At 37.5% G+C, this 16,846-nt stretch overlaps 1 protein-coding gene across 4 annotated transcripts in view; it reads right to left on the bottom strand.

The window, feature by feature from the left end:
* The window catches only part of RALGAPB (Ral GTPase activating protein non-catalytic subunit beta), an 84,989-nt gene that overhangs the window by 67,180 nt on the left and 963 nt on the right, over positions 1-16,846 (bottom strand). For 3 of the 4 annotated variants that reach the window (XM_037164719.2, XM_037164723.2, XM_037164721.2), the window contains exons 2-3: positions 5,845-6,060; positions 3,086-3,288 (exon numbers count right to left, since the gene is read on the bottom strand). In XM_037164719.2, the coding sequence (XP_037020614.2) occupies positions 3,086-3,288; positions 5,845-6,030 (389 nt within the window). In that variant the 5' untranslated portion in view covers positions 6,031-6,060. Of the gene's footprint in view, positions 1-3,085; positions 3,289-5,844; positions 6,061-16,007; positions 16,169-16,846 lie in introns of all 4 variants that reach the window. The other variant, XM_037164720.2, reaches the window with a different exon arrangement.

The raw sequence follows: 16,846 nt of genomic DNA, 5'->3' as shown, positions 1-16,846 counted from the left end.
GCCAGCAGTAACACTGTATACCTCCCAAATGGGAGCCAAGGCCTATACTATTTCCTGGAGAGGAAACATCTGGTCCTTAGCTACAGTAGACTCACTCAAAAGGTGTAAATTCAGGAATAATGTCTAAGTTTCTAAAGCTAAGAAAAACAACAAAAATCTTTACTAAAGAGTAAATAGAATGGTCTAAACACCAGAGATTTTCCTTTCCCCCAATATTTTTCCCCCTCTTCCCCCAATATTCTCAGAAGTAACTTATGCTCTTCAGATAAACCATTCTAGAGCAGGGTCTGGTGAATTATGGCCCATGGGTCAAATCTAGCCTGCCATCAGTTTTACAAATAAAGTTTTACTAGAACACAGACATGCTCATTCATTTATATATTGTCTATTGGCTGTGCTCTCTACACCAGCAGAGATGAGTAGTTGCAACAGATGACCCACAAAGCTGCCTAAAAATATTTACTATCTAGCTCTTTACAAAAAACTTTGCCAAACAATGGTTTATAAAAAATATCTTTTTTTTAGCCCTGGCTGGTGTGGCTCAGTGGATTGAGTGCTAGCCTGCAAACCAAAGGATTGTGGTTCGATTCCCGGTCAGGGCACATGCATGGGTTCCAAGCCAGTTCTCAGCAGGGGCCATTTCCCAGCAGGAGACACGAGAATCAACTATACATTGATATTTCTCTCCCTCTCTCTTTCCCTTCCCTTCTAAATATAAATAAAATCTAAAAAGTAATAAAATCTTAAAAAATAAAATAAAAGGAATTTCTTAGGATTCTAAAAATTTCTTCCACCAACTCAATCCCCCCTGGTTTTGCAGCCAGAAGCTGTGGGGACTTATCTTCCTGGCACTGGAATCCTGGGCTGGGGAGCCTGGTGAGGGGCTGGGATTCCTCACTCCCAAGATATCCCTGCTGAATTTTTATGACTACATGTGGATATGAGGAGAGCCCATTCTGCACCTCCATTCCCCCTACCAGTCTGGATGGATGTGGTTTCTTTAATTCTATAGTTGTCAGACTTTCATTCAACTCAATTTCTGATGGTTCTGAGTGATGACTGTTCTATATTTTAGTTGTAACTTTGATGTGGTTGTGCAAGGAGGCAAGCTATGTTTACCTATGCTGCCAACTCCTCACTCTCACTGAATGCTTGGATGTACTCCAGGAGAACTCTTAAGACTCAGTTCAGTACCCTGTCAGAAGTATGCACACACACAACTTTTGAGAAAACAAGCTAATTACAAATAGTAAAATCAACCATTTGTATGGTGGTCATGATTCTCAAAAGGTAAAAATAAAAGTCTAATGAACTCAAATGACACTGATTTTTTTTTTACCAGTACAGACAGAGCTCTGAGAGGTGGTATGGGTACAAAGAGTACACCAGACGCAGTGACAACACAAGTAATGAGACTGATCATGCACACACAAAGGCCAGCAAATTGGTCTCCAAAATGGGATGACAAGAAAACATTAAAACCAGTATACCATTTGAGAAAAACCTGCTTAGTCACAAGCACTATGCAAATTATTGCCAACCATTTCCTGTTATTTCCATTTGAAATCAACAAATACAAGCAAAGAACATTTAATTCACACCTAAGGTAATACCAGTATTGTACCAAACACTGTGGAAGTATAAAATATGTACAGCCAAGTTCCTGCCCTCAAGTCGGTTAGATGGGGAAATGAGACATACACATTTTAAAAGATAAGCAATAAAGGGGGGATAAGTGGTGATAAAAAGAAACATGACTTGTAGTAGTGAACACACAATATAATATACAGGCGATATATTATAGAATTATACTCCTTAAACCTGTATGATTTTATTAACCAATGTAAACCTAATAAATTCAATTTAAAAAAATAATATGCAATAAAACAGTGGGGAGATACGAGTGACACAGGAAGTACCACAGATGTTCACCAAAGGTTTGATCACTATGGGCCTCGATGGTTCGGTAAGGCTTCTTTTCACAAGACAGGATTTAAGATAAACCAACAAAAGTGCAATGAAGACAGCTCAGAGAGAAGGAGAAGGAAAATGAAAAAGTAAGTGATGATGAAGAAGATCTTTAATAAATCTTAGGGAATGTTTAATTTATGAATCTGATCAAAGAACAGGGCTCATGAACATTTAGTAGTAGCTAATCTGGCTAAAGGCCAGATCACAGCAGGCATTTCACACAAAGTAAGGAGTTTACACTTGATCCTAGGCACCAGAATTCTTAATGGAGAGTTTTCCTTTTTAATTCAGATTTTCCAAAGTAATCTTCCTTCTAAATTTAAAAAGCTAAAATTTACAGAGCTGGTTTTTGGATGATTCAATGTCCCTCACCATCTGACAGACCAAAAGCTCCAACTAAAACTTTTCCAAAAGGAGACAATCAATCCCCTTGCCTCTTTCAAAGACAGAAAACATAGCTGAAAACAGATTTTTCTTACAGAAAATCCCCATAAATGGGTAGGCAATTAATGCTTTCTTCTTCATTCACTCATACAGTCCCCAAATTCTGTACCAATTACATAATTTTTTTTTAAACCACAATAAAAAATTTAAGAACAAGTAAGGTCCTTATCCTACCTTACACTATTTAAGGTCTTTGCCTCAAAGATGGGTGGAAATCAGTAGCAAACTGTCGAGATAACCTTTTGGCCTATCTACTACAACCTACCCAAAATAACATCAAGTCTTCTTACTTCAGTGTCTTTATTCTCTCATAGGAAAGATTTATTTTAAGGCAGAAGGCTAAGCAGCTTTTAGTGTAAGTGGAAACAAAAATTACGACAGGCTAAAGTGTCTTTTTGAGTGGAAGGGAATGGGAACACAGTATTTTAATATCTAATAACTATCAGATTTACAAGAAAAACCAAAAGCCTTTAAAATAAGCATACATTTAAACATTATATAAGCCCATCTCTCCTAACATTCATAAGAATACACTCTTTAACTGAACAAGTAATAAAAGCTTATTCAAAGTACTAACAAATGAAATCAGTTCCTATGATATAAAGAAAGTAACCTTTATGAATGTTTCACCCTGGCCTTGGTAAACAGGCCAGAGACAGATATAGCTTACCTTGGTACGAACAGATTTTGCAGGTGTTTTAGTATACTTTGAACATATAAATTAGGCTCTTTAATAACCGGCAATGGAATAGAATCTTTCGGCAACACTAAAGCCATAATCCAGTCTGTATATACATCAACACAGTATTTTACAGTTTCTCCATCCAATGGTAGGGTCAATCCATAGCAAATTACTTCCATGGTCCATTTTACCTAAACAAAAGAAAATATACAAATAGAATGATCACATATCCCTATCTATATCTCAGTAGACTGACTTAAAATGTTGACCTCTTTTACTGCCAAAAAAAATCTCTCAATTGACAATATATTCATCTCAATGTCTGATATCTAGAATATCAGATTTATTCTAGAGAACACACTTGCCACATATAAGATACACTTATACATTTCCTAAGCAAAAGATTTAAGAAGGAAAAAAATTACCTATTTCTAAATATTAAGCCTATATTGGTTTTTACTACCCCATTTTAAATTTTTTATTTATTTATTTTTAGAGAGAGAGGGGAAGGGAGGAGAAAGAGAGGGAGAGAAACATCAGTGTGTGGTGGCCTCTCACACACACCCTATTGGAGACCTTGCCCGAAATCTAGGCATGTGCCCTGACTGGGAACTGAACCAGCAATCCTTTGTTTCACAGGCTGACACTCAATTCACTGAGCCACCCCAGCCAGGGCTTACCCTTTAGACATTATTATTGTTTGCTCTGTGAAATATAAAGTTAAGTACAGGACATCTTCATTTTCCCTATAGACCGGAGGCAAAGAAACAGAAAATTTTAGATACTTTTCACTATGTAATTACATAAAGGTACATGTGTCATTTAGGAGGAAATCATGTACACAAATTCACATTTCATTTCCAGATTATGCAACATTAACAAAAGGAAGGAAAATGAACTGACACTCAATTCTTACCTTGTGACTACCACAGAAAATAATATTTAAAAAGAACAAGCGTAAGTGAGAAGGGAATGAAGCAGGATAAAATTTTAACAAGGCGGTTAGCTACACTAAATGAGTTCCAGCCTCCTGACCCACCTGAATCACATCCTAGAAACTGAAAGAACTTGCCTAAGAAACTGCTGAACCACTGCCTGTAGTCATAAAGAATGAACAAGGTGTGATGGGAAAGAGAAAACAGCCCAATTTGCAAAAGAAGATGAAGCTATATTCCAATACTGTAGCATAAAGGTTTAAATGAATTCCAGATAAAACTGGAACAAATTACTAAGTAGATGATCAGTGAGCACTTATAAAAGGGAAGCGTGATTACTGGGAACCAGTCTGCTCAAAAAGAACAAGTCATGCCAGACGAGCTTCATTCCTTTATTAACATGGTTACCATGAAGGCAGCTGACAATTGTATAATCTTCACAGTTTACAAAGCTCTTTCATAAATATCATCTAACCATCAAAACAACCCTGTGAGAGGGTAAAGTATCACTTTATAGATAAGAAGAAGCTTAGCAAGATTAAGCAATTTGGCCCAAGTCACTTGTTTGGAAATACTGAAGCTGAAAACTTGAACCCTGGTCTTCCAACTAAAAATGAGAAGCTATTCTCATCATGCCATTAATGGCCTTCTCTGGCAAAGGGAAATCTAGGCTTTAGTAAGAAATTTGGTGAGATGCAGGATGTCCTATGGTCAAGATGGAGACCTATGACTGAACAGAAAGTAGAATGGCTGGATTTATAATTGGTTGAAACACCAGATAACACAGTAACACTGGATTAACATATGAAGGTCATTATGGAATAAGGTGCCCAATGGCGTGCCAAAGACTGCCAAAATTTTAACTTAGAAAAAAAGAGAAAAACAGATTATATGCTGACCATTAGTAGATGTCACAAAGCTAAAAAAGCATAGCTAATTTGTTAGATAGAAATTCAGGATTCAAAAAGTCTTCCGCAGCATAAAACTAAAGTTGAACCAAGATAAATATGCAAACTAAAATTTTTAAGCTCAAAAACTACATAGGCAAAAAGAAAACTACAAAGGCTAAGGGTAGAAAATACATTAATAGCAATATAACAATATAATGTAATGTAATATATATGACATTAACGTTAACATTAGTTAAGGGGGCAGGAGTTAGCCGCACAGGAGAAAGAATTTTAAAAGTGGTTGCAAGTCCCTAATTATCAGATGAAAGACAAAGGGGCAGGTATGTTTAACTGTACAATTCTAGAGGACACTAGATAAAAGGACTAGTCTCATATCCTTTTAAGGGCAGGAACAGAGAATAAACAAGGTGGTACCAGAGAACCTCTATCGACTCATGTGCCACCTCTTCCCAGGACAAAGCAGCAAGGGATTCCAAATACACTAAAAGGAGAGTATACCACAGTAAGTGATGCTCCTTGGGGTAAGTCTCTGCTGGTGTACTCTGAAGAGAACAAAAAAGCTCCTCAGGTAAAAATGAAGACTTTCCAAACACACCTCTGAATGGAAATCTGAAGACTTAATCTTGAGTTCAGGAGAAAGGTCCTGACACACAAGTCTCTGTCCTGGGCACACAGCTCACGTGAAGAGTTGAGTCTGGCTGGCAGGATGTCCCAGCAGCACAATGACACAACCTATTCCTTGTAACTGCCAGAACTCTTGAGCCTCCAACCCACAACCCAAATAAGATCAAAATCGAGAAGTCATATTGCGTTAGGCAGAAATCCACTAAGAAGATGTTAAATAAATTCTTCATTAATAAACGTATTTTCGCACAGTAGGATGAAATGCAGAAACACTTACTTCTTTGTCAGTTTTTAACAAACTCTCACTACCAGCCACTGACGGAGTAACTAAGGCCTGCCCAAGAGGATGGACCACCGCATTTGCCACCTCTCGCCCAACGCTCTCTGGATAGCTGTGCAGAACACTGGTGTGACCCTGATCATTCTGAATCACCAAATGCAGGGACCTCCACTCAGAGTACATCGTGCCGCTAAAGGACTATCCAAATGGCACCTGAAAAGACAAAACAGAATTACATGTCAAATTATACTGCTGCAAATTAATAAAAGGAAGTAAAATACAGATTTACCCTATGTAGCAAGATAAAGAAGCTGCAAACATATTGAATCAAGACTGAGAAAAAAACACATCTAAGTATTTTGAGAAATGTCCTAAACTAGCCTCATGGTGAGATTGGGTAGGAAGGCAAACCCTAAGAAGAAACTAGCTATCTGACAACCTCCCCCAAAAGAGCCCTCAGAAGCCTCAAGTGGAGCTGAGACAGATGGCCATTACGCAAGGGGAGAAAATGATAGGCTTATCATTTTCGCTGGCCATACGCTTATCAGATCCAGTACACTTACAGCGTGAGGGAACCCTCCTCACTCTATGTTCCAGGATAGAGACAGATGAAAGAATGGAGTACCTTAAGTAGGAAAGGGAGACAAAGGAAAGAGTTTACTTGAAGACCCAGATTTTTCAGTCAACGGTTTCCAAGTACCTACTACATGTGCTGGACACATACCCCTGCAATTTCCCACCAGTGTCCTCAATCAGACATACTATTCTTTGAAAATATTTCATTCCCTGCAGCAATGTCACACAAACTTCAGCAATCTAACACGTAGAAGGCATAGTGTCCTTCAGAAAGCAGATGAAGAGTTGCCACTTACTGAGTATTTACTACATACTACTCATGTGATCATCAAAACAACTCTATGACTATTAAATAATGTTATCTCAACTTCACAGATGAAAAAAGTGAGGCATAGAGAGGTTTGCTTCTTAACTGAAGCTTCCGTAATATGGTAGAGCTGGGTTTTGAACCCACATTTGCTGGATTCCAGGGACCATATTCTTAACCATGGCATGTACAGTCTCTCTCTATCCCATACATTCTCCATGGCATGTACTGCTGCTCCCCAGGCTATATATTCTCCATGAAATGACGTCTAAGTCTATCATACCAATGAGAAATTTTAGCCACAGAAAGCATATCTGCATGAATGCAATGGAAGTATTACAATCATAAATGCTATATCCATGAAGAGTCAAGAATGGTTAGCCCTTTCCAAATCATTTGTTTACTTCTACTTACTACTTGCTGTGAAATGTTTGCCCAGCCAGCAATGTTTAAACAAAATACACAGGTACATATAATCTTTAAAAAGTTCTATGCCTTAAGCTAATTTTTCTTCAAACTGGAAGAAACTAGCACTGTTTAACTTTACCTTAGAAAACTTCATTCCAGCTCAACAAGTATCGGTGTTTTTCAAGAGGATATGGTATTTGTGAATCACTGGCCTACAGAATGAAGATCAAACTCCCTAGCGTGAAAGTCAAACTCATTCACAAATTGGTCTCAAACTACCTTTCTTTCTCCTTTCTATACAAGAGGAAGCCATCACTTTCCCTTTCCCCTCCTGAGTCCCATCCCATGATTTTATTCAATCTTTTCAGCTTCTTTTGGAATCTGGTGAACTGGGCCGAGGCACCATTCAGTGACACTACGAGGTCTGATGTCCTCCTCCTCTAACACTAAGAAGCCCTGAAATGGGAAGACAGGAGGGCTGGACCAGCAATGAACAATTTGAGGGAGGACGGATGCCTTAGTTTCCTCAGAATTTTTAAGGAATTTCCCCCAAAATATCTTGGTGCCTTCCACATTCCCCTCTCAAAAATGGAAGGGGAAAAAGGGAACCTCTGATAGGATAGGAAGCCATCCTATTAGATGACAACTTATTTCTATACCACATACTTTTTCATCATTTAAAAAAATTATCATATATATACATATACACATATATATTATATATACAGTATAAAATATACACACTATATAGTAGTTTTTCAACTTTTTCATTTTTTTATCTGGTTTTATTCACTACCCAAATAATCCACCTCTCTGGATAAATAATCTATCTCAATAACCCAACACTTCCTGTTGTATTTTGCTCCACTCTCAGTATTATTAAAATAATTTATATATATAGTCATAACTAGGGATTGTATACTTTTCTGTAAGTTTTTATGCATTCAACAGTACTTATGAATATCCTTCCAATTCACAAGATTCTTCCTAATGGCTGTGTAACATTCCATGACATGGACATGGCATAATTTATTAACCAGTCTCCTAATAAGGTACATTAATTTCATTCCCCAACTCCCATTGTTTTTTGTTTTGTTTTGTTACCAAGCAATACTGATGCAATAAACATGCTTGTTCATATATTTTAAACAGTGGCTTTTTAATTTCTATGGAACAAATACCCAAGGGTGAAACGCTTGGATCAAAGAATGTATGTACTTTTAATGGTTAGTAAGTCTTGCCAGACTGCATCTCAAAAAAGCTATAACAACTCCATTTACATTACAACTGAATGGACCCTCTTTCCTCCCTCCTCTCACCACCAACTTCTTACCAGGAATCAGACTGATCGATTTGCCAATTTGACAGGTATGAAGTAAAATTTCATCATTCCAGCCAAATATTTACCTTTATTTTATAACTTCTAGTTTTGAGTCTGACTTACCATATTTTTCGGACCATAAGATGCACCTAGGTTTTAGAGGAAAAAAATTTTGAAGCAAAAATGTAGTAAAATATTTAATAACATAAACATAGTATTTCACCAATATAAATGTAAACAGAACTCAACAGCAGCATTAACAACCATTATTCCTCCCCAAACTTGGGGGGGAAATGTGTGTCTTATAGTCTGAAAAGTACAGGTGGTTTCTCCCTCCCATCTACTTTATCGGCATTTTTCAGTGTAAGTCATGAAATAAAAGAAATAGTCAAAGCTTTAATTTTTAATTATATGAATATACAATAAAGGCATCATACAGTAAAGGTTAAGTCATATTCTGTGAAACTTGCTTCATTATTTTATATATGCATTTGTTCTGGGTCATGATGTAAAATACACTTCACTTACTATATGGGTCAAGGTCCAAGAATTTGAAAATATAACCCTAAAGTGTATATGAAGTCTACTAGATTTCCATGAAAGATAATTGTTGAATTGTTCACATTTAAGTTTTATATTCATCTGGAATTTACTTCTATAAGAGGCATAAAAAAGGTCCAATTTAATTTTCTTTTAGATACTTGTGCCAGCATCATTTATTAAAACTACATCCTTTCTCAATAAACTGAAATACCAGTTGGGTCATATTAAATTCTCATTTATATGGGAGTCTATCTGTGAATCTGTTCTGCTCAACCATTTGAATATTCCTATGCTAATGTCAACATTTAAATTCAGTGGCTTGATGAAATTTCTTAATATTTATAAAGGAAGCTCCTTCACTTTCCCTTTTAAAAACTTTTAAATTCTTTTAAAAACTTTCCTGGCTATTCTCAGTCATTTATTCTTCCATATAAAGTTTAAGATTATTTTACCCAATTTTAAAAATCCTTACTAGGATTCTAATGGAAGGTACTCAGTCTACCTTCCCAGACTCACCTACTACTACTGCTTCCCTCCCGCCCCACTCCCCTACACACCCCCGACACACTGACAAGCTACAGCCACAATTACTGGTCATTCCTTAAACCTAACGAGCATTTTCATACTCCATATTACTGCTCACAGTACTCCCACTGAGTTAACCACCACTCCTCACCTTGTCTACCCTCATCCACCTTATGAAGTACTTTTTTCTTTTTTTTAATCCTCACCCAAGGACATTTTTAATTGCTTTTTGGAGAGAGAAAGCGACAAGAGAAGCATCAACTGGGGGCCTCCCTTATGCATCCTGATAGAATTCAAACCCACAACCTTTCGGTTACAGGACAATGCTCCAACCAACTGAGCCACACCAGCCAGGGCAGTACTCATTCTTTAAGACACAGCTCAAATGTCCTCTCTTTGATAAAGCTTTTCTTGATTCCTCATACCATCCCTCCTCCCCAACTCTGAGTGCCTGTAAGAGGATGTCAACACCAAGCTTCATATTAGCTTACTCGTTAGATGTGTAAAGATATCTTCACCACAAGGGTGTCAACCTTTCTTGAGTGGAAACCTCACTTCCTGAATCCTTTAGTCGTCCCTGGCACACAGTAGATACTGAATAAATGTTTCAAAAATGTCAAGGTTTACCCACAGGAAAAAGGTGGTGTTCCCTTTATTCCACTGAAGTATGTCCAAAATTGTGTATGCCATATACAAATAAAATTTTAAAAATGTCCATTTGCTTTAAGCTAATTATTAGTAAAAAATGAGTTAATGGTTTCCAAATATTTAAGGAATATTTAGCATCCATCCCAGGTAACAGATTATTGGAAGAAAAAAAATGTTTTAAGAAAAAAAAAGAAGACAAGCTAGTTCTCAAATTCCATGTAGGAGGCTCTGGTATAAAATGCATATTCCAGCCCTTACTGGTGTGGCTCAGTGGACTGAGCACCAGCCTGGGAACCAGAGGTTCCCCAGTTTGATTCCCAGTCAGGGCACATTGTGGGCCAGCTCCCCAGTAGAGGGCCCAGTGAGAAGCAACTGCACATTGAAGTTTCCTTTCTCTCTCCTTCCCCTCTTTCTAAAACTAAATAAATTTTTTAAATGTTTAAAAATACAAGGAAAAAACAATAAAAACAAGCTTAATTGCTTTTAAATTCTCCTTAGAATTTTTGAAAGTTTTTTTAAATATAAGAAAATTTTATTAAGTATATTAATGATTAAATGTAAGAAAATGAAATAAATGCTTTCAAGAAACTTATAGCCCTAGCCATGTGGCTCAGTTGGTTGGAGCATCATCCTGTAAACCCAAAGGTCACAGGTTCAATTACCAGTCATGGCGCATATGAGAGGAAAAAAATCAATCTTTCTCACATTGATGCTTCTCTCTTTCTCTCTCTCTCCACCCATCCCCCCACCAAAGCAATGAAAAAAATCGGATGAGGATATAAAAAAATGGGATAACCATAATGAGAGGATAAAAACTATATATACTATAATGTAGCCATTAAACATAGACATAAGAAGCATGAAAATATGTAGGAGGACTGGTTAAGAGCCAGGGTTCTAGAACAAGACTTCTTAGATTCAAATCCCAGCTTCACTACCTACAAGCTGGGAAACTAAGCAAACCTTATTTTAACTCTGCGTCTGAGCATCCTCATCTGTAAAATGGGAATAATAGTAGGATAATAGTCTACTTCCGTGTTATTGTGCTGATTAGAACATCAATGTATGTAATAAGATGTTTAGAACATGTCCTACTCTGTAGTAAGCAATCAATAAATAACTATTCTGTGGAAGGATAAAAATATGTAGCATAATTAAAACTATACACACGACTAACAATTAGAAGGATCACAGAGAAATGCAAGTAGTTCTGAGTGGCAGAACTTGTACTGTTTGATGTAGTAAGTTTTTATTTATAGATCATCATGCCATGGAATTGATGAGTACACATATCAGCATCCTGACTACATGTATAAACACCCAGACACTGGCAGTAACCACTAAGTTAATTCAATAAATAGTTACTAACCATCTACTATATACAATGCAGTTGTTAAAAACAAGAAGAAGACAGATTAATAGGACTTGGTTCCTGTTTCAAATGAGTTTACAGTTTAATAGATGAGGTAAGACACACATAAATAACTGTAATATAAGTTAGAAAGTTGAAGTACTAAGTGCCATTTTAAAAAAAGTTTTAGGGAAGATATTATGGAAATTCAGAGGACAAAAGATTACTTTTGGCTGACAGAAGGGCTGGTGGAAAACAAGATAAGATCAGGGAAGACTACAGCTTATGGGGCATATGAACTGGGTACTGAAAGAATACAATTTTAATAAGATAATAAAACTTAGTGGATAAGAACGAGAGTAAGCCCTGGCTGGTGTGGCTCAATGGACTGACTGAGCATCAGCCTATAAACCAAAAGGTTGCTGGTTCGATTCCCAGTCAGAGCACATGCTTTGATTGTGCTCCAGGTCTCCAGCTGGGGGTGTGCAAGAGGCAACCAATTGATGTTTCTCTCACACATCAATGTTTTTCTCCCTCTTTCCCTCCTCAAAAAATAAATAAATAAAGCATTTTACAAAGAGAGTAAGAGACAGGTAGAAGAAAAAAGAAAACTATGTAAAAAGGAAGGATTGCTGGTTCAAGTAGCAAAAAACAGCACCAGAAACTAAAAGCCAGAGTGGCAAAAAAGAAAGCTTTATGTAGAAGGTGCTAAGATTTCAAAGTTAAGCAGTGACCAATTTTGAAAGACTATGGATCATAGACTGGTAACTAATTTAGTAAAAACTAAGAGCAGAGAATGTTTAACTTTATTGTGGAAATGATACAACAGGAACGGAAATCCTGTCAAAGAAACTTCATGTAAGTATCCAAGACAGGCTGACGGACATGCACAAAAACAAACTCCAGCGTGGCTAATATACTGAGGAGGGGGAGGGCAGGAAGGATGGGGACAAGGATGAGGAGGGTTGGACACTGCAGTGAGAATGAAGGCATGACTGCCATCAGATGATTAAGGGCTCTGACTGCTGTGTTAAGGATCCTGTGTCTCCTCCCCAGACAGGCTGTCATCTAACATGAGCTGCTAGCAGAGAAGTCTCTACCGTCAGTGCTCCAGAAGTTAATGTGATAGGAGCAAGGGGGAGATGACAGTGTTCCCTTGCAGATCACTTACTTCCTTCCCAACTCTAAATGCACCCACTTTCTAGTACTCTCTCTGGAGGTGTCTATTTCAGTTGATGTGTGCTGGGTTAACAGCTTACAACTTGTCGGGACTGCCACAGAGTAACATGAAAGTTTGGCCTAACTGATAAATTACCAAAATGATGAATACAGTGGCAGATACACTAAGACCACAGGTTGACATTAATTACACCAACTGACTCACCAATATTTACTACATGCCTTCTATATACCAAGCACAGAGAATAAAACAATGACTAAATATCCCTGTTCCCAAAAAGCCTCAAGTCTAATTACAGAGAACAATTTTTAAAAAAAACTGTGTAAAGCAAATCTAGACATCAATGATCTCAGTACACAAACATTTATGAAACATCTGCTACATGCCAAGTATTGTCCTAGGATGCAGGTACCACTGTGTCCTATAAATATAAACAGGATGTAATGGCTGTCCAAAAAAAGGTTTCAGAGTGAGGACGACAAGTGAAATTCATGATGACACCACAGTACAGCATTCAACACGATAACTGACGTGATGAGATACCAAGGCAACAACATACAACAGAAAAACTACTGAAGATCTTGCTTAATAACAATATAGCTTCATATAATTGATCATTTTTAAAGAGTTTTCACACATTGCTTCATTTTATTCCAGTAACAGGCCTACAAAGCTAAGTAATACAGCTAGTCCTAGGTGAGGAAACAAAGGAAAGTTATGGCCTGCTCAGGTCACATCAAACAACAGTAGAACTGTAACAAGAAACTTGCCTCAAAGTTCAATTCTCTTTTCTTTTTTCTGACTCCTTACTTCACCATATGACCCTGGACAAGTCACTTGCTATTTCTTTGTCATAGTTTTCTCACCTGTAAAACAGGGAGAATACCTGCAGTACCTAGCTAGCTAACGTGATTTGGGAAAAGGATCAGATAAAACAATGTAAGTCAACATACTTTGAGATGTAAAAATACAAGGCACATGGTATCAGGCATGCCTCATTTCTCTTAGGAAAACAGCACACAGAGAGCCAAAACACTGAGTAAATAAATGAACCTTGCTGGATTTTAAGGCACACAAATACACTCAAGGTCATCCATATAACTACGACAAATAAAGGGAAAAGGATCATAGTTCATATTTCTGTTGTAGTCCTATTGACCTTAAAGGCACTATCAATCCAGTTTGGCTAACTAGGAATGTATTCACCTATATACTAGATTTTAACTGTTATGGAACCTATCAAGCACTTGAATTACAAGAAAGACAGGTTCTGTCTACATTCCTCCTATTATTGTACAAACAGGTTGTTTTTGCTAGTCTATCCCCAAAAAATATGAACCACCCTGACTTCCCTACAACAACACTAACATACTTCTCATCTTTTATGCTTCAGACCTGCTCTGACCAATACAATGGCCATATCTGCATTTAACTACTTAAATTAAATAATTTAACTAATGTAAATTAAATTAGAAATTCAGTTCCTTTATTACACTAGTCACATTTCCAGCACTCAACAGTCACATGTGACTAGAAGCTACCATGCTGGACAGCACGAATATAGAATAGTCTGTCACTGAGGAAAGTTCTATTTGACAGCTGGCAGATACTATACTTCAACTTTGATTACAACTTTGCCTACAGACTCCTTGAGGACAGAAGCTGTGTCTTCCGTGCCTTGGTATCTGACTTTATACAGCAAAGTACATGTGGCACACATCAAGCACTCACTTTACTTCTAACTGAACATCTCAAACATAACCAACTACTGGGCACACTTCCTCGATCCCCTGCACACACACAAAACAACAACAAAGACATCCTCTCGCATGGGAGGAATGGGTGTGGAAGGAAATACTACATCCAGAAAAGGTGGCCTGCTTTCTAGTCCTAGATGTGCTAGAAGCCAACCATGAAAAGTCTTGGGCAAATCACCTACTTTCCTCACCTATAAAAACTTAGAATTAAACTCCACATACCTTAATTCTGTAACTTTAATCATCTTGCTCCAAAGAAAATCATGTATTCTATCCGAAGATTTTTACAAATGCCAGGGAACACATCTGCTAACACTAATAGGAATCTCAAATTGAACAGAATCCATTTCTAGGTTTCAGGCTATTAGGATTAGAGTCTCTTCAGTCTTTAACTGAGCATGTGGAATTTTCACCTTTACTTTGAAGATCAACTAAGACCTAAACCTCAGGCTTAAAGATTAAGTTTCTTCCATGTGCTTAGACCAGAGCTGGATACTGTCCATATCTGATCAGAGAAACAAGGGCAGGTTTCTTGAGTCTGAATTTAACATGAATTGTCCCATGAGTTTCTACATTAGCCCTGGCCTAAAAATTGAGAGAAAGTACAAAAGTGAACCAAGAAATCTTTCTATGCAATCTTTATGCTGCAAAGAATATCATTATTTGAAATGTGTATTTTCTTATTTTGCCACATACTTCACCATATTTAACTGCTATAAAAATATCTTTATTGCCTTGGCTGGTGTGGCTCAGTGGATTGAGTGCTGGCCTGTGAATCACAAAGGGTTGCCGGCTCAATTATCAATAAGGGCACATGCCTGGGTTATAGGCCTGGTCCCCAACAAGGGGTGTATGAGAGTCAACTGCACATTGATGTTTCTCTCTCTTTCTCCCTCTCTCCCAAATGAATAAATAAAATCTTTTAAAAAACATACCGTTACTGTCTAACAACCATTTCATAATGACCTTCATACACATACTCACTTTTATAAGCCTTACATAGTTTTAAGACCAGCCAAGAACAAATACAATCTGAATTACTGCCCTGCCTTCATTTAAAAGTTATAAATATGTTGGGCAATAGCACTTAATCCATTATGCACTAAAGATATTCTAAGTTTCTCAATTTCTCCGACATCAAGGTTTTAGTCTTCATTAAGTACTTCTTATGTCATCTCTCCCGGTAAAGAGAATGAACTACTCCCAATTATAATTCTGTCTACGGGTAGTTACCAAGAACCAACAAGGCAGTAATATTTAATGGATGACAACTAAACACTATTTTGGACAATGAGATGGGGATATATGCAAAGCCTAAGAGTAACAAAAAGATTTCCACTAAAGAACTGATTGTATCTGACTGTGATAAAGGCAGACATTAAAAATCAACCAATGCTGACTGCAGAGTTAGTCCCACAGTGCCCTGCCAGTGGTTAAGAATTCAATGTGTTTATTCAATTGCTACATGGATAAATCAATGACCCTAAGTAGAGTATTTCCAAGCAAAAAGAACAAAACTCTGTAGTTTAAGAACTATCACATACCTTTTGCAAAAATGGAAATAGAGAAGAATTTATCTGTAGCATGAAGTCTAGGGCACAAAGGTACTCAAACATTCCATTCGGTAAAACCTTTGTGAGTCTGTATGTCAAAGCACAGGGAGGAATACAGAGATGGAGAACACATGGTTCAGGCTGCTCATAATCTAGTAGAAGAGACAGAAACACAACACTGAAAAATAACTGGTAAATCCCATTACTAAGGAGCGGACGGGTAAGATCCAAGGTGTTGGGGGTCACAGACCGAGAGGCATCTTGAATGTTGGGAATGTTGGGCGTTAGGCAGCCAGACACGGGAAGAAAAGGATACGTGCGTGAGTATGAGAGGGCACATGTGTGTGCATTTGGGTGGGGTAGGGAGAAAATGTGGAGGAAAGTCTTGGCAGAGGAATAGCATATGCAAAGAGGACCTAGACGTTAAAGACATTTACCTATGACTACTGTAGATTCAGGAAAACTCCAACCAACAGTTTTGCACATGTCTATGCCTCAAAAAGGTCCAGCTCACTTAGAAATCCTGCAGACGGTTACTTCCCATCCCCAACAGAGTTTAAACAAGGAGTGGTTAGTAGTCAGTGGGCCCAATGAAAAGAACTCTCTGTGCCTGTGGAAGTACATTTTTATAACAAATTCCCAGATGATTCTCCTACACACTTAAAGAGAGAAATATTAAAACGTCTTTTGAGATGCAGAATTACCTAAAGGCTCTCAAACTTTGCTGCCCACTGAAATCAAATGGGAATCTTAAAAAAAAAAAAAATACTGGTCTGGCTTCACCACCACCAGCCCCCAAATTCTGATTTCATTGCTCTGGGTGTGCTACC

Source organism: Artibeus jamaicensis, unplaced genomic scaffold, assembly GCF_021234435.1.
Source record: "Artibeus jamaicensis isolate MK-2021 breed Jamaican fruit bat unplaced genomic scaffold, CSHL_Jam_final contig_685, whole genome shotgun sequence".
In the NCBI taxonomy this organism is placed as follows: Eukaryota; Metazoa; Chordata; class Mammalia; order Chiroptera; family Phyllostomidae; genus Artibeus; species Artibeus jamaicensis.
This window is presented reverse-complemented; position numbering and strand designations above follow the sequence as displayed.